General features: G+C 37.5%; 1 protein-coding gene across 1 annotated transcript in view; it reads right to left on the bottom strand.

The window, feature by feature from the left end:
* Window positions 1–24,129, bottom strand: part of DNAH5 (dynein axonemal heavy chain 5) — a 122,096-nt gene that overhangs the window by 60,172 nt on the left and 37,795 nt on the right. Inside the window, exons 26-42 of the mRNA XM_062610808.1 lie at window positions 23,497–23,559; window positions 22,309–22,547; window positions 21,213–21,453; window positions 20,559–20,758; window positions 19,625–19,778; window positions 18,851–19,014; window positions 18,031–18,187; window positions 16,877–17,089; window positions 15,817–16,041; window positions 14,306–14,478; window positions 13,049–13,227; window positions 11,809–11,996; window positions 11,150–11,344; window positions 10,341–10,475; window positions 8,893–9,000; window positions 2,653–2,806; window positions 858–1,004 (exon numbers count right to left, since the gene is read on the bottom strand). Coding sequence (XP_062466792.1) covers window positions 858–1,004; window positions 2,653–2,806; window positions 8,893–9,000; window positions 10,341–10,475; window positions 11,150–11,344; window positions 11,809–11,996; window positions 13,049–13,227; window positions 14,306–14,478; window positions 15,817–16,041; window positions 16,877–17,089; window positions 18,031–18,187; window positions 18,851–19,014; window positions 19,625–19,778; window positions 20,559–20,758; window positions 21,213–21,453; window positions 22,309–22,547; window positions 23,497–23,559 — 2,935 coding nt within the window. The remainder of the gene's footprint in view (window positions 1–857; window positions 1,005–2,652; window positions 2,807–8,892; window positions 9,001–10,340; window positions 10,476–11,149; window positions 11,345–11,808; window positions 11,997–13,048; window positions 13,228–14,305; window positions 14,479–15,816; window positions 16,042–16,876; window positions 17,090–18,030; window positions 18,188–18,850; window positions 19,015–19,624; window positions 19,779–20,558; window positions 20,759–21,212; window positions 21,454–22,308; window positions 22,548–23,496; window positions 23,560–24,129) is intronic.

The following is a 24,129-nucleotide window of genomic DNA, read 5'->3' as shown; positions in this document are numbered from 1 at the left end:
TGGAATTCACTTCATAAGAGACATTACAGAAGTGTTACAAATACTGAATCTGAGGAAGTCACATGGTTGTGCTAATTTTTATTTCACATTAAAGGGAAAAACAGAAAAATCAGCAGTTAATGCTATGCTACATTATCAAGGGTGCTACAATTTCTAGATTTAAAACAAAACCAATAAAATCAAATACTAAAGTATTTTCTATTTTAAAAGTATCTGTATCCTTAAAAACTAGGAAAGACAACATAAGCTAGGATTTTCATCCCTTCTTTTCTTAATTTTAGTCCTTCCTTAAGGGCCTAATTATAAGGTCACATATTAATATTCAGACAATACAAGGAAGAATCCACTAGCACCCAACTATCTTTTAGTTAATGTATCAATCTAAGAATATATGCTAGCATTACTTTAGGCAGAAATTGGTTGCCTAAATAGAATTGTCTAGTGCAATTTGACATGGACTATGGCATGTGCAGGGCTAGCAAGTATGACACAAAGGAAATTCATACCCTTCTAGTACAGCACCTGAGTACCAGGTAGAAATCTTGACAGCACCAAAATTTTTTTATAGTATACCATTGTTGGGGAAACAGGCACTCACATTCCCTGTGCTTCCATCAAGGGCTTGTCATTTGAAAGACAGGGATAAGTAAAGCAGTATTTGCTACAATACACAGTTTGAACACAAAGCATTTAAAACAGAGACTATACAATAGACAGAAGTTTTTGCAGCAATTTGCAGCAATATATCCAATGCTTCCATGTATGTACAAAAAAAAAAGTCTGCTAATATGCTTTAGAGAGATGTCCTGAAGCTTGATTGTTTCGTTTGTTTTGAAGGGAACTGTTTTTCATTCTACCTTTTTTGGCTTTTAAAGTTTTTCTCCAGAGCGTTGAAAAAATTCCATCTGTCCAATCATTTGTTGCCACATCAAGACGACCAAACATTTGTGCAGCAGTTATAGCTTTAGGATTCATTCTCATTTCACGATGTGGCTGTCCACAGTCTAAGAAGGCAGATCATTAGTTAGTTTGTGTTTTATTTTCAACAGTCAGAGAACTTTGACAAATTTAAAATCATTGCACCCAGATGTACGTTTTAATATGCATTCATCATTATAAGAGGTTATGTATTTACTTGGAAAATTTATCTTTTGCTATACATCAATATTTGTTAACTGCAGCCATCAAAATTTCAAGTACAAAAAAGTTCCGAAACTTCTGAAAGTACAATTCACGTTTCATAGATTAACTGAGAAGAATAACAAAATAAAATTGATTCAAGGTTTTGTTTAATATTTTTCAGGCTTACCAAACAATATAGTTTTAAAGCCTTTTTTTTTTGGATATATATTTTTAAATCCCAGTGACTAAAAACCAGAGAAATGCTCCACATGGTTGGCTGTTGTTTCTTACTGTTGTGTATCTGTATACATTTTGGAATAGAAAAAGTATATCATATTGGCATATCCCTGTGAAGTCTCTTAGGCAGCCAACTTCTATCTAGCCATATTATGATCATATAGCCTTTATATTTGCCTCATTAAGAACAGTTTAAAAAAAATCCTATGCCAGACATCTTTAGAAAACCTAATATTAAAACTTACACAGGAACCAATAATGTTAAAAGAGCAAGGGTAAAAAATGGCTTATCTTAAAATCTTAATTATAATCACAGCTCACTATCATGCAAGAGAGAAGCCTGGCAAATCACTGTAGTTTTACAGTTCTTGAAGTTATACTAGAAGATCAGCTTGAAAAAAAAGCATTGTGGCAGCTTTATCTTGGTAGTAATTCACATCTCAGTGTTACAAAAATATACGAAAACAGTATAACACTACTATGTGTTCTTTCTGCTTTTTTTCCCAAAATGGAACAGTTCTTTACACTGCAATGCAGAGCTCACAGTGTTTCTTAAGCACACTAAGTTACTGCATAGATGAGAGACTGGCAACTGGCTGAGTAATATTTTACAGAAACTATCCATTTCTGGAAAATTGTATAAGCAGCCCACTGAAGCCTGTGAAATGGGGTAACACAAGCTTACATCAAGTGATGTGTTTTTTCTCCCTCAGCTATGAGCTTTTAATAAGATTAAACAGAAGTTCTTCTACTAATATTTTTGGTTAGAAATACAGAGGACAAGAAGACACATTCCTCAAGCCTCCAGGCAGGACACAAAATTAATATCCCTGAGGATATTGTCACTGCCTAAAACAGGATCTCTTAGCAGCAACACAGGACAGAAGCAGTAGTTTTTTACTGCAGATAAAAACACTGTCTTGTGAATCATGTTCAAAGAGGGTTAAATACTTATGATTAGGGGAGGGTTTCAGCATTACCTCAGCCAAACCTGGGAGATGTTTAATCACTTGCCCAAGCTGTCTACCCAGAGAGTGCGCATCTTTCTCAGTGTTTCTAGAATAAGAACTTCTGATATAAGTTCATAACATGGAATATAGGATATGTATTGTATGACTTCCAACATCAGACATTTTCAAGCTTTCAAAAGGTACTACCACAAAAATTAGTATCATACAACACAAATAGTTTCTTCCAGTAATATATTATCACAGTGAAGTAATTTAGGCTTTCTATGAAAAGACAACATGGTTTAAAGTTTAATAACAGTTTACAACATAAATATTCACATACCTGTCAGGGCTTTCATTAAAGTGTGGATGCAAACAGTTTTTCCTGCACCACTAGGTCCTAGTGTCATCAATCCATGCCTTACTTTCTGGGTTTCAAAAAGTTGGATAACTTTCAGTTTCCAAGGAGGATGACAAATAAGCCCAGCTTCCTCCACCTATAGAAAGTGACAGAAAATCAAATTACTAGTAATTCAGAGCACAAGATATTTTGATGCTTTAAAAATAAATAAATACATAAATCTTCAGCAGAAGACTACACTCGTCGTAAAGTTTTTGTGTATATTAAAAAAAAAAAAAATTGGAAAAAGAAGGGATAGATAGAATCAGCTAGGTTGGAAAAGACCTTTAAGATCATTAAGTCCAACCTTTACCCCAGGACTGCCAAGACCATCACTAAACCGTATCACTGAGGTCCTCATTTACATGTTTTTGAACACTTCCAGGGACAGTGATTCCACTACTTCCCTAATCCAACTTCCAACACCTTGTTACCCTCTCTGTGAAGAAATTTGGTACTCAAATATGTATTCAGAAAAATAAAATAAGAAAAAAAAATATTTTTTTTTTTTTACATCTTCTTAGGGTTAAAACATTATTTTTTTTTAGGATTAAAACATAATTTTAAGGAAAAGCCAAGAATTTTAGAAACACTTTTGCTACCAATGTCTTCCATAGCTATACAGCATTTTCAGTTGTCTCTCAGAACAGTTGCTTTTTTATGATGATGATTTGTGTTTCTAAATTCTTACAATAGTCAAAAGTTTATTGTAAAGCATTTTGTTAATTCTCAGTGTACAGGCAGAGCTTTGAGCAACCTTTTAATATTATACTTCTAAGAAAAGACATGATGCTTTAGAATCAGATATCATATGCTTGTTTACTAATTTTTGCTAGTTCCAAGCTTAAAGAAGTTGTCTCACTGTAATGATATTGCTGTTGCTTGTGAAAGTGACTCAGCTGGAAGTGAAAAAAATAGATTTTAGCCAGTAGAGAAAAGCTGGAACTATTTCTTAAGGATTCATAGAGCACTATATGTTTTTGACAGTCAAAAATATACTAAAAGCTCAAGATCATGTTATAAAAGTGAAGCTCTCAAAATAACAACTATATTTTAAGTATGATTTCTGCTTTTAATTATGCTTTAAAAATAATCTCAGAAAAATATTATCAGTAAAAAAAGGACTAACTTTTTACCAATAAGACAAAACAGTTTTTAAAATTACCGTCACAGTCAATTGTAACTATGTAACTGGCACTACCACTTCTTATATTATTCACTTATCAAAGCTCATGTCAGTTCAACCTATTTATCTCAATCTGCAAGGAAGCCAAGAACAGAAGGCAGCAGAAGATAAATTCACCAACACCAACCATAAAGTATATGCTGTCGCTAACTCCTCATCGTCATGAAGAACACAACTGCTGAAGCAATGGAGCTTGCAAAGCACAACAAAGACATCAGAGGCACCATTTCCATGGATACATTTACATCTTAACAGATCTCACAGCTGACACCAAACCAGTCAAGCTGCCTATCTCTCCACTATAGAATATAGCCTTCTGAATTTTTTCCAGAGTCCACGTATATACAGTAATATATATCCAAAATCTAATGATGCTACTAATAGAATGTAACTGAACTGATTTCTTTCTTTACATAAAACAAGGTAGTTCCATGCCATCACTGGAGACTTATCTTCTCTTGACAATTTCTAACACTCATGGCTTCTACGATAAATGTATAGACTAGATATTTCCCTTATCAAAAAAGATGTTCACAAGTAGACCTGACATGTTCTCTAAAGATCCTGTTAACAGTTGTACATATGTACTGGATCTGGTTGGGATGGATCCGGGTTGTTTCTCCATTTTGCCATGTTTTATAATTGTGATCAAAACAATGTTGATAACACACCAGTGTTTTGGTTATTGCTGAACTGTGCTTACACAGCATCTAGACCTCTGTTTCTCACACAGTCCAGTTAGCTAGCAGGCTGATGTGAGCAAGAGTTTGGGAAGGGATACATCTGGTACAGCTGAGTCTAAATGGCCAAAAGGATACTCCATACCACAGAATCATTGTATAGTTTGGGTTGGAAGGGGCGTTTAATGATTGTTTAACTACACTGATAACACCATGCTCAGTAATAAAATTGGAGTGAGTTTTCTCCAAAGTAGCCATTACTCAGAGACTATCTGGGCATTGGTCTGCTGTGAGCAATTGCTTTTGCATAATTTGCTCTTCTTTTTTTTTTTTTCTTTCATTTATTAAACAATATATTAAACTAAATAATTAACTAAACTGAACTAAATAGTTTATTAAATGATCAAGACCCCTTTCTTTGCTCTCTTTTCCCCTTCCCCCCCAACTTGCTAGGGAATGTAGACATGTGTTTTTCTAACTGGTCACAACAAATGACTCACAAGAAAACCACAGGACACGACAATCACAATTCAGTGACACCTTTAAAAACAAGTTTAATAATAATCTACCAGTGGTAAAGATTTATGGAAAAGTTTACTGTCGTGGTTTAAACCCAGTCAGGTAGCTTGTTCACTCACTCCCAGTGAGTGGTGCCGAGCTGACAACAATCGAGGTCCGTGTCCGTCTCCCCCCCCCTGCCTCCCCGCACCGGGGCTCTCCCCGTCCCCGCTCCCGGAGGAACGGGGAGGAGGATCGAGAGAGTGCAACTCCTACGGGTTGAGACAAAAACAGTCCAGCAACAAATCACCACCGCTACTATCAGCTACAACAATGATAAGGGAAAATAACAAGGGAAGAGAATACGATACCACCGGCCAAGAGAAACGAGCTCCACCCGGAAAACCCCTGTCCTTCCGGGTCACTCCCAGTTACCCCCCACCCCGGGCATGACGTGCTGTGGTATGGAATACCTCCCCGGCTAGCCCGGGTCAGGCGCCCCGTCTCTGCTTCCTCACAGCCTCCCCTCCTCCCTGGCAGAGCATGAGCCTCACAGAGTCCTTGGTCAGGGTAAACATCACTTAGCAACAACCGAGAACATCGGCTTCACCAACACTGTTCTCAAACTGGAAGTCAAAACACAGCACTGTACCAGTTAACACAAAGGAAAAACATGACTGCTACTGCGGAACCCAGGACATTATCCACCCCTTATTCCATACCATTCACGTCGTGCTCAGATCCCACATTTTTCAATACACCATCGCTCTCCCACATATATACATCCATATACATACAGACCAAGAGGAAAAATCATTTTCTTAGTGCATGGACCAATCCCTATAATGCTGCCGAGTCCATTCGGTCCATGATGTTCAAAGTTCATTCTCTGTTGGGATGATGGCTGGAGGGAAGTCAGGGCCAGTCGCTGGTGACCTGGAGACATCTAGTTGATGGGCTATAAAAGCATTACACAGCAGGCAACAGCATACAATTGAGTTCACTGGCTGTTTTCCCCTAAAATCAAATCCCCTTGAGGTATACATCGGACTTCCCCATCTTCCCGCATTACCCACCAAGTATATCCAGGTCCCTGAGCAAAAGCAATCCCACGAGTGGGTTTGCCTTTACCTGAAGCAGGAATTACCCAGACTGTCTTTCCCAGCAAATTCTTCATATGCACCACGGGAACTTTGTCCCCCTCTACAATATGTAACAGTTCTGACTGGGCTGGGCCAGCCCTGTTGGCAGATCCTCTGGTGTTGACCAACCAGGTGGCCTTTGGTAAGTGTGTATCCCAATGCTTGAAAGTTCCCCCACCCATTGCTCTCAGTGTAGTTTTTAACAGCCCATTGTACCGTTCGATTTTCCCAGAGGCTGGTGCATGGTAGGGGATGTGATATACCCACTCAATGCCATGCTCTTTGGCCCAAATATCTATAAGGTTATTCCGGAAATGAGTCCCATTGTCTGACTCAATTCTCTCTGGGGTGCCGTGTCGCCACAAAATTTGTTTCTCAAGGCCCAGGATGGTGTTCCGGGCAGTGGCATGGGGCACGGCGTATGTTTCCAGCCACCCGGTGGTTGCTTCCACCATGGTAAGCACATGGCGCTTGCCTTGGCGGGTTGGTGGCAGTGTGATATAGTCAATCTGCCAGGCCTCCCCATATTTATACTTCAACCATCGTCCTCCATACCAAAGAGGCTTTAACCGCTTGGCTTGTTTAATTGCAGCACATGTTTCACACTCATGAATAACCTGGGCAATAGTGTCCATTGTTAAGTCCACCCCTCGGTCACGGGCCCATCTATATGTTGCATCTCTGCCCTGATGGCCTGAAGTGTCATGGGCCCACCGGGCCAAAAATAATTCACCTTTATGTTGCCAATCTAAGTCCATCTGAGCCACTTCAATCTTAGCCGCTTTATCCACTTGTTGGTTGTTCTGGTGTTCCTCAGTGGCCCGACTCTTGGGTACATGGGCAACTGATATTGGTACGAATTGGTCCTCTGGTTTGGCTGCAGTGATTATCACTGTGGTTTGAGTAGCAACTGTACTTGTTACTGGGGGTGGTGTAGCTACTGTGCTTGGAGCTGGGGTAACCGCGCTGTCTGTTGCAGTTGAAGTTTGAGCAGCTGCTGTACTTGCCACTGGGACAGCTGTGCTGTTCATTGCAGCCAAAGTTTGAGTAGCGACTGTTGCTTTGCCCTCAGATCCGCCGACATTCTTTTCCTTTTGAAGGTGCTGGATAGTGTTGAACAAGGCCCTGTAAGCATAGGCCAAGCCCCAGCACGTTGCCATGATTTGTCCATCTCTGGTATGGCCAGAATGACCACACACCTCATTTAAGTGTTTTACTAATTCTTCTGGATTTTGCAGTTGTTCAGTAGTGAAATTCCAAAGTACTGGAGGGGCCCACTGACCTAGATACTTGCCCATACTATCCCACACACCCTGCCACTCATGGCTGTCCAGCCTCAGGGAAAATCTCTCGGTCCTCCTACATCGTCGTTTGACCCCAGACAAGACCCAAACCTGAATCTGCTTAACTCTTGAAATCAGTAGTGGGTAAAACACACTCTGTATGCGTGTTAGCATGGTGATTCCCATCACCATCAGCAAACAAGTCTCAACAGCATTAAAAGGCCATTCAAAAAATTCAAAACTCTCAAATGTAAATGGTCTGGGGGGACGACTAGGAGGGTAAAAGGATGTCTCCTTCCCAGGTTGAGCACCTGAGAAGGAGAAAAAAGATGTGTAATTGCTAAGCACCTCCATCATATACCTCCCAAAGTATAAAGGTGGTGACCACACTGGGAACATAAGCCAGATCAATTTCATGATCAATGATTCTATTGTATTACAAGTCATTACCATAAAGTACAATGGGATAAAAACCTTAGCCCAAGCCCCATACTTGAAAAACACTAATACAGCAAGTACCGGATGGACGTAAGATATCATATACTGAAACTGTGAGATCAAGAGGAACAACCTTGAGAGCCAATAAATCAGCATTGTGACGAGTGACTATCAATCCAGTCAGATCTGTTCTTATCTCAACCCTTCGTGCCCCACGTTGGGCGCCAAAAAGAACTGTCGTGGTTTAAACCCAGTCAGGTAGCTTGTTCACTCACTCCCAGTGAGTGGTGCCGAGCTGACAACAATCGAGGTCCGTGTCCGTCTCCCCCCTGCCTCCCCGCACCGGGGCTCTCCCCTTCCCCGCTCCCGGAGGAACGGGGAGGAGGATCGAGAGAGTACAACTCCTACGGGTTGAGACAAAAACAGTCCAGCAACAAATCACCACCGCTACTATCAGCTACAACAATGATAAGGGAAAATAACAAGGGAAGAGAATACGATACCACCGGCCAAGAGAAACGAGCTCCACCCGGAAAACCCCTGTCCTTCCGGGTCACTCCCAGTTACCCCTCACCCCGGGCATGACGTGCTGTGGTATGGAATACCTCCCCGGCTAGCCCGGGTCAGGCGCCCCGTCTCTGCTTCCTCACAGCCTCCCCTCCTCCCTGGCAGAGCATGAGCCTCACAGAGTCCTTGGTCAGGGTAAACATCACTTAGCAACAACCGAGAACATCGGCTTCACCAACACTGTTCTCAAACTGGAAGTCAAAACACAGCACTGTACCAGTTAACACAAAGGAAAAACATGACTGCTACTGCGGAACCCAGGACATTTACTTTTCCTCTAAAGAGTAAAACATATTATTACCAGCTGGGTAGATTCAAAAGCAATGATTTTCTTAGATGTCACATACTGATAGTTATGCCACAGCAGCACAGATCAAGACAAACATTACCTGTTTATCAATGGCAGCTTCCAGTTCAGGATAGCCTACTTTATCAAGCTGGATATCTGGAAACAGATCTTCAATTAGACTCAGGAATAAGGGTTCATCTTCATCAATCTAGTGAAAACCAGGGAGTGGGGTGGGGGGGGAACACAGATTAAAACATTATTTATTATAGCATGTTAAAAAAAAAAAAAAAATCCCTAACTATATCAGAGCTAAAGAAATATTTGAAAAAGAAAGAAAACACCTATTGTAACACTCCAGGTGCTAAAGACCCAGCAGGAGATATGATGTTTCCAGAATCAAAAGTTACAGAAAATAAACCAACTGAATTTATTAAAGTAGATTTTAGCAACATTTATACAAATAGTAAGTTGTTTGTCTAAGGTGTAGAAAAAAATTATAAAGGAGATGAAGTAACACAGCAACAGAAGAGGTTTTGTTAGCTATTTAAGACAGATATTACTCATTACTATGAATAACAGGTTATTTCAAAAGAATTATTAAATACTTTAGGCTAAAAGTTCTCAAGAGGTTACTCCATAAACTTTTGTTTGGTTGCTTATTTCTGCAGGTAGCAAGGGCAATATATTAAAAAAAAAAATTGAACAACTCAAGCTGTTCCCAGGTAGACAACCAAGCACCACAAAGCCTCTTGTTCACTCCCTCCCAGCCCCATACAAAGTACAGCAATGAAAATTAACCCAAGCCCAGCCAAAACCAATACCCAACACAGACAGAATGGAACATTTCCAAGCTAGCTTCAGTGTAAAGGCCGCATCCAATCTTCTAGTGATCATCTCAAAAGATTTAAACAGTATTTCAGAGAAAGACATGTCGTTTCAAAGTGCAAGTTAATTAATTTACCAGGTGCCCTGGGTTCAGCAGTAGTAGTTATTTTTCTCCTTCTTAGTAGCTGGTGCAGTGCTGTGGTTTTGACTTTTAGCCTGGGAACAACACTGATAACACTGATGTTTTTAGTTCTTGCTCAGTAATATTTACTCTGACCAAGGACTTTCTGAGTCTCACGCTCTGCCAGGGAGAAGAGGAACCCGGGAGGAAGCAGAGACAGGACACCTGACCCAAATTAGCCAAAAGGTTATTCCATTACCACAGCACATCATGCCCAGTACATAAACTGGGAGGAGTTACCTGGAAGGGCTAGATCACTGCTCAGGTCAGGCTGGGTATCGATCGGCGGGTGGTGGGCGGTTGTATTCTCTTCCCTTGTTATTTCCTTTATCATTATTATTATTGGTGGTAGCAGTAGTGATTTGTGTTATACCTTAGTTACTGGACTGTTTTTATCTCAACCCATGGGAGTTACATTCTTTCGATTCTGCTCCCCATCCCTCCAGGAGTGGGGGGAAGAAAAGGGGGGAGTGAGAGAGCAGCTGCATGGTTCTGAGTTACAGGCTGAGCTTAAACCACAACACCAGGACCTTGGAACTTACTAGTTTAGACAGGTTCATGTCTCTTAGCACACGCATGACAATGGTGGACTCAGTATCTGTGGGATTTGCTCTTTTTGCTGCTCCTAATGTTCGTAGCACTGACAATATATTCCGCAAGCCAAAATCATAATGCACCTAGAAGATATGCAAAGTTTGGGAAAATTTTCCCTGCATTAACAAGGATCAAACAATTCTTATTTATCATTTAAGGTATAGATATGTATGAGAAGTGGTACATGTGGAACAAATGCCTCTTAGAATCCTACTCTTTGGCTGTATGACTATGGGCAACTTCATTCCCCATCTCTGTTAAACAGTAAGGTGTGACAGAGAAAAGAAAGGTAATCACAAGTCTTTGAACCAAGATAAGGTTCTCAAGGACTATTAAGAAGTAAACTAGCAGCATTATTATGCATCATCTGTGGATCTTGGAAGGTGCCTTTATTTGAGAAACATCTAAACAAGCACAGACAGCACAAACCAAATGCCTCAAACCACTCTAGAAAACCAACCAACATATAAGAGCTTTATTTGCCGCAATCCTCACCATTCATTAAAGATAAATCTTAATAATAAACAGTGTTTTGAATGACTGACCCATTTTGTACAGATAACCTGTAGCAGGAGTTAAACCTGTAGCAGGAGTTAATCCTCCAGAACAGCAGAAGGCTGCACTACTAAACCACAGGTGTCATTTAGCTTATTTAGTGGACATGAACTTTTTCATTTTCTTCACATAGATACTAATAAGTTGTGACATCATATACAGATTTTCCCTAAGATATTTTTCTTCATATGAAAATAATCACCTGCTTTGACAGTTGTTCTTCACACAGTTTGTACAGTGTAAAGAATTTCCTCGCCAACAAAACATTAGCAATGAAACCACAACTAGCCAATTTGACACGAATTATGATTTGACGATCCGGAACCATCATAGCCACTGAACGGAAGTTGATCTTCAAGTTTTCAGGAAGCTCTTGTCTTCCAGCATATCCTGGATTCTGGAGAGAAGAATGGGTTATGAAGTTGACTGCACCTTGCAGAAACAGAAAAATCAGCAAAGGAATGTGTAACCTGGTTTGACGAAAAGCTTTTTGGCTTTGAATCACACCTACATTTGTCTCATAGGTCCTGTTTTTTACTGACTACTTTTCCCTATATCTCTTTAGCCATTTTTCTGTACTTGTAGAAAAAAAGAATACTTTGAGAACTAGAACATAGCATGCAGAATTAATTTAGCATTTAGTTAAAAACTTGTTTTTACAATTTGTTAATTGCATGTGCTTGATGTTGTTGAAACAAGACCCTGCAAACTATCTGTGAAGTAATGCTCAGTGATCTCAAACAGTCAGTGAGTTCTAAGAGCTGAGTAACAAAAGAACTGGCAAGTACATGTAACATACCAGGTTAGAAACAATTATTCTGCAATCATCACAGGCATATTAGAAACCTAGTGAATACCTACCATAGTTAGAAAGATGCCAAATTCAGGATTCATTTCCACATTATCTCCATCAGTAAAAATAAAGCTTTTTCTACATTCCTTCTTGCACGTCAACACAATTGCAATTTGCTGTGCAGCTACTGATAGTACTGGTAAATCAATACGATTGAATTCATCGAAACAACCCCAGGAGCCAGACTGAGCAAGACCTTCAAAGAGAAAGACAATGAAGCATCTGACCATTATGTTGCTAACCCTTTTTTTTTTTTTTTTCAATTCATAAGCCAAAATTCAGGGTAATCTACCTTGAGGGTAGGGTGGGGAAGAGGTTTATTTTTGAGGGTTGGAAAAGGGACAGGAGAAGAGTTTAATTCTTTTTCAATCAAGAATTCACAAAGTTCCAGAAGCCCTTAAGCTTGTCTAGTACACTATATCCACCATTTTCTTCTCCTTCTCTTAGTATCTTTAATATTTTCCTGTTCCTCTTTAGCCCCTCAAAAAAAATCCCTGTAATCAGTCTGAAAATATGATGGGTTGTCAATAGCTTATTGCAGAGTTTAAAAAGAACAATAGTGCTGCTTTCACCTGGAAAGAAGTTAGGAGTCAGTCTGTGTCAGAACTGCATTCTTCCACATATGTGGGGGAAAACAAAACAAAAATCATCAACACAGTCACTTGCAACAATACAACAGTCAAAGACCTAGACTTGATCTCCAATTCAACATCTGCCATAACTGACAATATTGATTTCAGGCACCAAAAAAAAATAAATGTTGTCTGAATCTAACTTCAGTGAGCTGTGCCAATTTTTTTTAAGATATATAGTGCTTGTCATGCACTTCCTTCAACTGATAAGAACTTTGATATTTGAAGGAGACAAAATACTGAAATCAGAATCAAATGCATACTACTAGTTCAGCAATAAATTTCACAGCTTTTTCCTCTTGTACTGGCAGTAGTCCTTGATTATTTTAAGTGTCTTTATGTATCTTTTCATAAACTGCCTTATGTTTTCAGACATTTACCTTTCTTGGAGACAGTGTTGCAAATATATTTTACATTCCTAGCAAGATATTAATTATTTGCATTTATTAAAAGGCTGAAAACCACCTGCTGTTCTTACACTTTTGACCCCAAAACTCACCTTGTGGTGAGGCCACTCCAATGCTGTAAACAGTGGGACAAACATCTTTTCACTGGTTAGTTATACTGCACTTAATGCACCCCAGAATACAGTTGGCCCTTTTGCCAAATATCTTACCTTTGAAGATTCTCCCAAGTCCTCGGAAATCCATCTGGTCTGAGCAGTTGAAGACCACTACATATTTTCCAAGGCACCGTCCCATGTCTTTGATGGTTTCAGTTTTTCCAGTTCCTGCAGGTCCCACAGGCGCTCCACCCATGTTCATGCCTAAAGCTTGAGCCATAGTGATATAACATCTAAAAGGCAACGGTCTGTCATCACTTAATGAGGCTGCAGCACAGATTTTCCGTATAGCAACAGGGGAACTTACTCAAGTATATTACCAGAAGTCTGGTTTTAAGGAGTCAAGAAAACTACCAAAATGACATGCCTCTAATTACGATTTAAGTCAGTAAGAAGGAAAACCCTTCACTCTGCCTTTGATGTAGATACTATTAAGGTTTGTCTCTTCCTACATAAAATGGAAGAGCAGATAATCTTCAATAATCAACCATGTGAACCATCACAAGAAGGGAAGAGAGAAGATACAGAGATGCTGACTAATCTACTTTGGTTAGCTTAGTTCCTGAATTACTTTAACTGAAGCAGTGCTGAACTACATTATACTGGGGAGTACAGTAATGAAAGACAGCTAAACCTTCCTTTCTCAATCGCCTTTAAAATTTGATCACACAGTGCATTCCATTTTCATAAACGAAAATTCTATGTGTAATGCAGTAAAACACCAGCTAACAGCTGTATCGAAAGAGAAGCCCTGGGATTTTCTGTAGGCAATAATTAAAAACAAAACAAAAGGAAACAACCAATGCCTTTATTTTCCAATAGTAGCTTACAAAGTATTCTTTGTGTTATTCCAGTTGGGTAGGTAGACCTCTGTGTTAGTAATACTACAATTCTTTCAACATCTTTCTAGATCAAAGCTCTCCTATCCACTGCAGCTGTATAAAAGCTTTTCCTGTCTAATCTTTCTTAGCTATTCTCATTAGTTTGCCTGTAAACGCTGTATCACTCTCTGCATATTTTATCTGTTGAATGCACCTGATCCTCAGGTACTAGCCTCACATACATGAGAATCAGGGTCCCATACATCACATCTGTGGGGATCATGCAAATATGTGGCAAAAATTAAGCTGGAATTTATTCATGCTGCAAGGCACAGAAACAAAAACAGTCACATATTCCATGCAAAATTATTGTCTTTGCTAAGACTGTGAAAGATATACTCTGCAGAGATTTATTTTGCATCCAATAGGAATCACTCAATTGCTCTTGTTTTCCATCAAAGAATAAAGAAATAAAATCAGTCTTTTTCACCTGTCTGTAAGAGGCGTTATGACAAGCCTCTCAGTACAGCCCAAGAATTCATTCTGGTACGTGAAACCCACATCAGTGATCTTAATCATCATTTTATCAGAGTCTTCATTAAAGTAAAATCTACATTGTTTCAGCCACTCGAAGTCTGTAGGACTCTTGATATGCATGCAACACTAAGAAAAGAGGGGAAAAAAAAGTCTCTGGTATTCATGGTTAACATTTACTTTTCCAATTATCTCATCTAAGTAGCACTGCAATCACAATGAAAAGCATAAAGAACAGCTCCACAGAATAGTGGAGACCTTATCTATCTTGATTTTTACCACAAAAATCAACCTTTACTCTGGTCTTGTGAGACCCCACCTGGAGTACTGCATTCATCTCTGGAGCACCCAGCATAAAAGGACATAAGGGCCATGAAGATGATCACAGATCTGGAGTAACTCTCCTACGGAGACAGGCTGAGAGAGCTGGACTTGTTCAACCTGGAGAAGGCTCAGGGGAGACCTTATAGCAGCCTTCCAGAACCTAAAGTGTACAGAAAAGCTGAGGAGCAGCATTTTACGAGGGCATGGAGTGATAGGGCAAGGGGGAATGGCTTTAAGCTTAAGGAGGGTAAATTTAGATTAGGTATTAGGAAGAAGTTCTTTAGTGTGAGGGTTGTGAGGCACTGGAACAGGTTACCCAGAGAAGTGGCTGCCCCATCCTTGGCAGTGTTCAAGGCCAGCCTGGATGGGACTTTGAGCAACCTGGTCTAGTGGAAGGTGTCTCTGCCTATGACAGGGGGGTTGGAACTAGATGATCTTTAAAGTCCTTACTAAACCAAACCATTCTATGATTATACGATTAAAAAAAATGCCCTGCAGTTTGTATCTAAAAATTACAGTTTATGTAAGATGATTGTAACTAGAAACAACTCTTTTTAGAAAGAAAATACAGATGCCTGGCTATCAGCAATGGCAGCAATTCTCACTAATTACTGAGGAAAAATAAAACAAGATAAAAATCTCAGTAATTCTTTTTCCAGACAGCTAAATCTCAGTTAGGTCCAGAGCTTCCTATAGGTAAAAGGGCAGTAGCTTCAGCCAACTTCAAACTTTTTCCTGTACTATAACTCTACATTCATTCTATTTACTCTTTGAAACTCACAATGTAGTCCAGAGAAAGGATAATCACTTGTAACACAATGTATGAGGCCAAACAAGTCCCTTAAGTGATCGTGCAATAGAGGCATCTAACTTAAGTGGGCCAACACAAAACACTGTAAAATTCTGCTGTTGCTTGTGGGGAGAGAAAACACTGAATTACATCAAGAGAAACCAAGACATGGATTGAAGCAACAGCATCATTTTTATAATACTCAAGGTCATATAATCATAGTAGCCCTGAAATTAAATGTTTAGTTTAAGAGTCACGAGTTCATAGGTATAGTAATATTTTCTTCTTGTCCTTTCACATTGTTTATATGTGAAAACCACCTCATACCTCATTGTAAATTTTTCAGTACTTACCAGACCATCAAAAATGTCCCTCTGATGCACATGAATAGTGATTAATGTTTCGTATTTAACTCGCTCAACTGAACTAAGGTCTTTTGCAGTCGTATCTATCAGCATGTTCAGAAGATCCAGGAAAAACTTGTTCGTCTTTCTCATAATTTTTTTATCATACCTGGCATTAGTCAAAGCTGCTTCTGAGTCTCTTGTCCAAATCATTTGGATCCCCAATAACCCAACCTTAGGAAACATAAAAGTATATGTTTCATAATCTTTTCTCTTTCACCTAAAATGTACATTCACAATCACAGATAAACTAAAGAAAGCGTCCCTCTACTATTTGTAAAAAATTATATTTTCATGCATCCACCACCGTGAGGTCATTCACCCCATGCATTTGTTTTGTGTCCCAACTCTGTTCATAAACACATAGTTAAGAACACACTTCAGCCTTGTATTAGCAGTGCATTGGAGACATTATCTACAATTGTTCAATATAATTTACAGCATCAAAATACTATGTATAATTAATACACTTTATAATTAATTAACTAGTGAAAAACTAATGCTTTGATTTAAAATTTTTATTTTAATAATTCACAAACTCTTTATTCTCTCTCCATCAACATTCCTGATCAGAAGTGAAGAATCTTCTACCAAGAATACAATTTTCACTCAACAGTACAATCAGCTCCAAATCTTTACCAGTAAATATATTGTTTTCCTGAATATATAAACAAACATAGAATTTTACTACTTTTCCTTCATTAGTCAAGTATTAAGCTTGTAAAAGTGTTAACTCCATTACATTAATTTATTGCATTCAACATTACTTTGGAGGTAAAAAAATAAAAATAAAAAAAAAGGAAACAAAAAACCCTTAAGAGTAAGTTTTCTGCTTTTGGTTTCAGATATGTAAAGTGTAATTTAAAAGACTGAGTTGATTCAGATTAATTTAAATGTCAGGTTTGCATTTATAACACTGGCTGCAATTTCGATTGAAAAACCAAAAAAAACTCCGTTAATGTGCTACATATCTGTGACCAGTTATCCACTGATTTAACAATGATATTACCTGGGATGGGTAAGTAGAAAGAAATTCAGTCAGCTGGAAATTACTTTCCTCAATGTGCTCAGCTGCTTGGCGAATAACATGATGCAGTGACAGCTGAGATTCCTTCAACAGAGAATTGAGCCAAACTTCTACATTACCTTCAGCCATTACAGGTTTAGTCAGCTCTACAGTCTCACCCTCTCGTGAATTGATCGACAGTATGCGATCATATATCTGATAAAAGCAAAGCAAGAACATCTTGTGATTGCAGATTTATTGTTAGCTTTACCATAACTATTTGATTTTCCTGACATCATTTCATCAAACTTATTTAGGTAACTAATAAATTATACCAACCTTTTGAAGTGAAATGTAAAAACAAATAAATTATTACTTTTGGTGTGCAGAAAGGCTTTAAGCAAAACACTGTCATCAGAACAAGGAGACAAACCTCAATATGTTGAAAATTCCTGAACTTCACTTAAGTTTCAATGACAGTATCTAACTTCCAGTCACAATAAAGGAAACCTTCCCCCATTACTGGTGGTTTAATATCCTAACAAAATTTGCAGCCTTGCAATGGAAAATTAATGGAAGCACAAAAAGAACATGATCAATTACAGGAATTTCAAATGAATGGAAGTGTTGACATACACAGGAAAAAAAAGAATTTTTTTTTTTGCTGCTTTCTGTTCATGTAAAAGGTATAAGAAAACGTTCTTCAAACAGTGGGTTTGAAGGCAATATTAAGAATAATCCAGAAACAAGTGAGAGACTAGGTACTTTTTTGTTACAATCAAAAAATGAATGAAAGTACAGTGCAGGCAATCTAAAGACACATATCCACATAAAGAGTCAGAAGCTTATTTGAGAGAATGCTAGCCTACATTAAGCCACAGAAGGCAGTTCAGTATCGGGTGGGGTTTTCCCGAAACCTAAGCACTGGGCCAATTTTTTGTTTGTTTTGCTATTCTGTATAGAGTTTTCCTATTATGTAAATGAGAACATAAAACTAAATCTTCAATTTCATTTTATATTAAATTGAATAAATAAACAGCTGATGAGCTTGTTAAAACAGCTGAATGCCCTATGCACCCAGGTAGCTTTCTTATTTAACAAGTATCACACATTGTTAATTTGAAAGGATGAAACACTGAGGTATGAGCAGTACATACCTTTTCATGGAACCTGACAGTTTTAATGTTGTCAAAGATATTGAGGAGATGTGCCTGTATGTTGTGAGAGTCTGATGCCTGGCCAAGAATTTCTAAGAGAGCAGGATCTGACACAAAGAAGAATCGCGGAAATAGGAGGCGCTTTTTCTCCAGGTACCTGCATTTAAAATCAAAATTGGTAGGAAGGGGGGTGGGACGTTTGTAGATGGTAAGTGAATTCAATTAGTTTGTACATCCTTTCCTCTTTAAAGCCTGCATTTCTCACAATGCATAATTGCAATTTTTAGCAGTGGTAATGACAACAGTTCTTATCCATCATAACTTCATGTTAAGCATCTGTTGTAATGCTACTCTTTCAGCATCAGAAGTCATTTAATGGAAAACTTTTATTATTTTTTTATTATGTAAGTACCAATAAAAGAAAAGAAACAAAACCAAAATAAAATGCTTTTACATTAAGTCTGTTACATGCTATTTAGGCCTCTCAAACTGAATTTCTCGCAGATTTGTGAAGGATCTGAATAGGACATATAAATCCTAGGCTGTCTCCTGGATTGAAACCATGCTGGATCATGCTTCAGTTTCAGCAGAGATAGAGTGATAGCTTAGTTACAAATTAAACATTTTTTTATAGTTGCTACACAATGTCTTTGGAGGTTTTGTATCATTTTGCTAACTTGTTTACTCAGTTCAATTGTATTTATACTAGAACATGAACATCTTTGCAAAGTCCATGGGACAGTATTCAAGCAATTGCTCTTTCCCTAGTTACACAATTCACAATCATCTGCTCAAGACTGCAGTCATGTTGTAATCTTACCCTGTAAGTGATTTCTGACAGATTTCAAGCTGTTCTAGTAAGTGTGGTAGTAACTGTCCCATGATTTCATCTCCAATACAGCATTGAACAACATTGGGTGTTTCATGAGCTCGGGTCATGATCCTTACCCAGGATTTATCAATGTTAGAGAAACGCTTTGCTTCCTGTTGAAATATGACAATGAATGTGGAAGGAAAGAAAGAGATGGAGGAATGACAAGAGAAAAGGGCAAAGGTATTTGCTTGCAGAATTGGCACCCAGTAATTTCAACAGTAATCTCATTAGTAATCTAAAGTCCAACTTGTAAGGATTTTTCAGCTTAGAAAAAACACAAATCTTACAGCTTACACAATACAGCTTTATACTTGACTGCCAATCCTGCTGTTTACTTTCTCTTTAAATCATTCTTAGAGAAAAAGACAGAAAACTCTTGCTTGAAGTGCATTCTTTAAATTAGAAGACTTTTTCTCTAAAAATAAAAATTAATTTTCAATTTTAAAAGCTATTTATGAAAGTTCAAGATAAGGATTCCTATGTACTGCTAGGCACAAAACTTATTGGTTAACAATTTTACAATACAGAAACAAATAGGCCAACTACCTCACACAATGTTATTATTCTAACACAATATTTTTTACCTAATTTCTTAGCAAAGCCAGTTTTGTTAATTACCGAAAAAAAAAAAAAAGTAGCTTATGTTACTGCATGAATTATGACTACAAGGTTAAATTTCATAATGTAGAAAATCAAACTGAAAAATGCATGTCTGAAAACCTTTGGAAGCTGCTTTGCTATGTCACCACCAACAAAAACAGCTTCTAAATAAATCCACAAGTTCTGTACAGTCATCCAGTTCTCAATGATATCTGTTGTGCTGGAAAGATAGTGCACCCATTTCTGAATCTGTGTCTTGAAGGGTGTGTTATATCTAGAATAAAAAGAAGACACTTGTTTTATTTCAAGAAGGAACAAATCTCTTGAAAGCCAGCATATTATTCATAAGAATGAATAATTTTGCTGCTTACATCTTTGTCTAGTGAAAATATAAAAACCTATACTTAATTCAGCTAGTTAGCAGCTGTAAACCAAATCTGCTCCAACTTTCTGCTTTGTACAGATGGTGTATAGCGCAGGTCTGACCCAAAAGAAGCTAAATAGAAGCAAGATTTCAATTTTACTCTAAGTCAAAGTAGTTTCATAAAGGGGCTATACAAGACTCTTGAAAGCTGCAAGACTCCTAGAGGTCCTTATCAACTGAACTGTTGCTTTTGAACATCTGCCTGATGATCAGGTTCTGTGTGCAGGCTTTGGCATGTTGAATGAGACAAATTGAAGCTCATTTTAACAAGGACTTTCAGCATGTTCAGCATGAGACAGTGACCTGTCACAAGGCCAGAGTAGCAGTGTCTGTAATGCCTGTAGTATGCCTTCCACAACCAGGAAATATTCCTTCTTTTGCTCATGACCACTTTCTTCATCAATGAAAACTATCCAGTTGATTATTCAAGAAGTCTGAACTGCATCTACATGCTTTCAAAAGAAGTTACTGGAAGTATAAAGACAATAAGAACTTGCCCATGAGCATTTCAAGGACAAGAAAGTTCTTAGTTTTTATCTAGATATTTATTTACCTTCTGTGAAATATATGTTTGTCTAATAAAACAAAGCCTCTTGCTGATATTTTTATCTCCCCCACTTTTCATATTACCTGTTATTCAAGAGAGAGCCAAGAACCATCAAGCTGTCCTCTATGGTGGCAATTGTTTCTGACGCATTGTCACCTCTTAAAAGAAGTTCCCCACGGGTTTTAAAATTTGTGAAGACAAATGTTTTGTTGTCCCATTCAGCTATCACTTGTTTTAACTTCTGCTCAATGTCTCTCTCCTTCACAGCACTCATGCAGATATCCTTTCAAATAAAAAGGATGTCAAAACAAGGCATGAATGGTTCATGTCTCTAATATACAAATCTAACTCATATTTCCTTTAATCCTAGTGAGGCTGACGAGCAAATATTTATTAAGTGGAAAGATCTACAGACATACAAACACCATAGTTAATAATTTGTATACTACATGACCAGCTTTGGGGAATAAAATATTAATATAGTGATTACTTTTAATATCTTTAAGTTGCAAATCAAGGCACCCTCACAAATCTATTCCTGGGCCAAGTTACATGATTTAAAAAGAGGAGTTGACACCACAATTTATTTGTGTCATTTTATACAGGAAGCTGAAGTGATAGTCCATTTCTCTGGGTTTTTTTAGAAATACTCCATTTTCCTTCTTACTACTGTTACTCCTATACTATTCAAGCAGATTGTTTTGTTTCCTGCATCCATTTCTTTTCCTTCACAATACCTCTATTTCATCTTTATATCTTAATAGTGGAGCTTCCATTATATTCCTCAGTTTGAATGTTTCGCTTTCCACATCAAAGTTGTGTTCAGTGAGATCTGCAATCTGCTTCCAGTGCCGAGGCATCATTGCTTTACTTGACATACGCTCAAGCAACGGGCAGCATTCACTGAAGTCCTCAATGGTCTTCTCTAGGTCGAAAAAAGCCTGCCATTCCTTTACACCACGAGGAAGCTTATGGCATCTATGTAGAAATAATGAAATCTTTTTCCACAAGTTTCAAATATTTTTTCTGTTACACATTTAACCACAGACCAACCACATATCTTTCAAATTCAGGTTGCCTGTATTCTGAAGATTCTGTATGTGATTCTGTATGCAAGAAAATCTGTTTCCATACTATTTCATTGACTGGTAGCTGAGCAGCAACCTACATGCTAACCTTTAAAAAGTGTAAGTGCATAATTCCAATATGCTTTGTCCAAGCTATCTTCAAAAATTAACTGAACTGCTTTATATCTTGATTTCACCTTTTTTTAAAGTTTGTGATATGCCCTGATCTGTACTCTAGGGAAAAAAAAAAAAACAAACAAAAAAACAAAACACATGTTCCTCAGAATATGAAGGTTTAATTCTTTAAATCATCTGATTACTGGTTTGATGAAAAGTTCAGCTTCTATGAATGCAGGTATGCAATACATCAGATTTTGTAGGAAAACTTCAGCAAGTCACTAATGTGCCTTAGATATCTATGGTGAATCTGCCTCATGAATAATACTGTTACAACAAACAAGTGAAGTTTCCCTTCAGGAACAAAATAAATAGCAATTTTAACATATATTCCAAACTCATAAAAATAAAATAAAATAAAATAGCCAAGAAGGTCTCTAAGGAACAGTAACTCTCAAAACCTAGAGTCAAAAACTAGCTCCTTTATTTTACGAAGTTGGTAGTGGATGTATTTATCAATTAAAATTCCTATTTTGCATTATTTTCATATTCCAATGGATAGATACATTATTGGTGTTAATTATTATAATCATATATCAGAAGTAACAAAATTATTTTAGGCATCTTTACCACAGCAGCAGTTTCTCACCTGTTCTGAAACTCCAGGAGTTCATTGTTAATTTTTCCAGTGTCTAATTCTGACCAAAGAATATCATAGTAGCCACTGACTGTGTCAATTACATTGTTATACAGATTATAAAGTTTCTGTAATAGATTCAGTTGCTTCTTTATTTCAAGCAGCTGAGGATACTGAGTTACAGGCAAACCAAAAAGATCTTCCCCGCCTGTGTAAGTAATATATTTCCGAAAAAGATGATCAAAACGATTCTAGGAAAGAATAAAAAACAGATTAAACTAAATTAAATATTCAATATTTGGCATAATGCTTAGAGCTGCATTAGTGATTAAAGTCTAGCAAATACTAGAAAGGTATACAGGAGATACTAGCAACTTACACTATTGACATCTTTGTCAACGATTTTCATGAGAAAAGTAACCTTTAGTTAGCTCGGAGGCACATTAGAAGCTGACAGGGAGGCCATTTACTCCCTGTGGCACAGCGATAGAACAATAAATGCTTGTACATTGAAGAGGTGGAGCACGGCATGCAAAGCAAAGGAAGGTGGATGCAGCAAACCCTACCCCTTCAAGTATGCTGTGCAATTCTTTTACTGAAGGGTTGAAGTAAGGGTTGCTACAATTTAAGCAGCAAAGAATAACAAAATTTGTCAACTGTAATGTGAGGGAATATAGTAGGAAGCCAAATGAATAGCACTACTGGAAAAGAAAAAACATTAGAAGCCATCATTACAGTGATAGAGATTAATCATGGTACAAACAAAACATTTCGACAGGAAAAATAATGAAATAGGCAGTTTAAATGGAAATCTTTAATACTATTTGAAAAAAAAAAAAAAACAAAGGGAAGGGAAGATTGGGCAGAGTTGTGCTCATGACAAAAAGACAATAATGAACACAAAACCAGTATATAGCGAAATACCCTAAACTTGAGAGTAGGCTGTTATCAAGATACTTAAATCTAGTAATTATTACTCATCATTTAGCCTTTTATTAGCTCCTAAAAAAACTAATTTTAACTAGCATCCCTTACCAATGCATAGAAAAAAATACCAAATCAGCTCTCAATAGACCTTGCCTAATCAGTAACCCAATATATCAATGAAAATTAGTTCAACTGCTCTGATTCATTCTCAGAGCCTACAGGTGTTAATTTACTTGCAATAACTGTTAAACAATGCCTTAGAATTAACAGTACCTGAAACACAGTAAGCCTGTCACTGGCTTCCTGAGGCTGTAAACCAACCACCATTGGCCCATTCTAAAAATAAATAAATAAATAAATAAATAAATAAATAAATAAATAAATAAATAAATAATAGAATGTGAATTTAGAGGGTGAATATAGCCACCACTTTCTTCTATTCATCGTTTTCTAAATGCTAAATTCAGAAATCTTTGTGGCTGCAGGCTTACATCCCCATGTCAGATATAACTGACACTACAGATCATAGTTATCTACTAGAATAAGCACTTTTTTTTCTTTTTTAAAGAACAAAGAAGGAAATTTATTTCTTCTTTTAATGCAGAAGTTTTCATAACAGTGCAAAGGCTAGGCAAGTAAAAATCAGCATTACTTAGAAGATGATACAAGAGTGGTTCAGCTTGACTCATACCTTACCGAGAAAGAATTTAAGAGTTTAAGTCATTCGTACTTCTATCTGACATCAGAAAATGTTTCTTGCATTCTAAAACAACTTCTCATTAGTCCCAATCTTCACATTTGCTCCTGACAACTAGCTGTTTATCATAAACCCTAAATGTTTCAAGTCTTAATCTTTAAGAACTGTTACTAGCATTACGTACTTTAGTCACATATAAAAAATAAGCA

Source organism: Pezoporus occidentalis, unplaced genomic scaffold (genome assembly GCF_034315485.1).
Source record: "Pezoporus occidentalis ecotype Australia unplaced genomic scaffold, CSIRO_AGI_Poc_V1 ctg15, whole genome shotgun sequence".
Classification (NCBI taxonomy): domain Eukaryota; kingdom Metazoa; phylum Chordata; class Aves; order Psittaciformes; family Psittacidae; genus Pezoporus; species Pezoporus occidentalis.
This window is presented reverse-complemented; position numbering and strand designations above follow the sequence as displayed.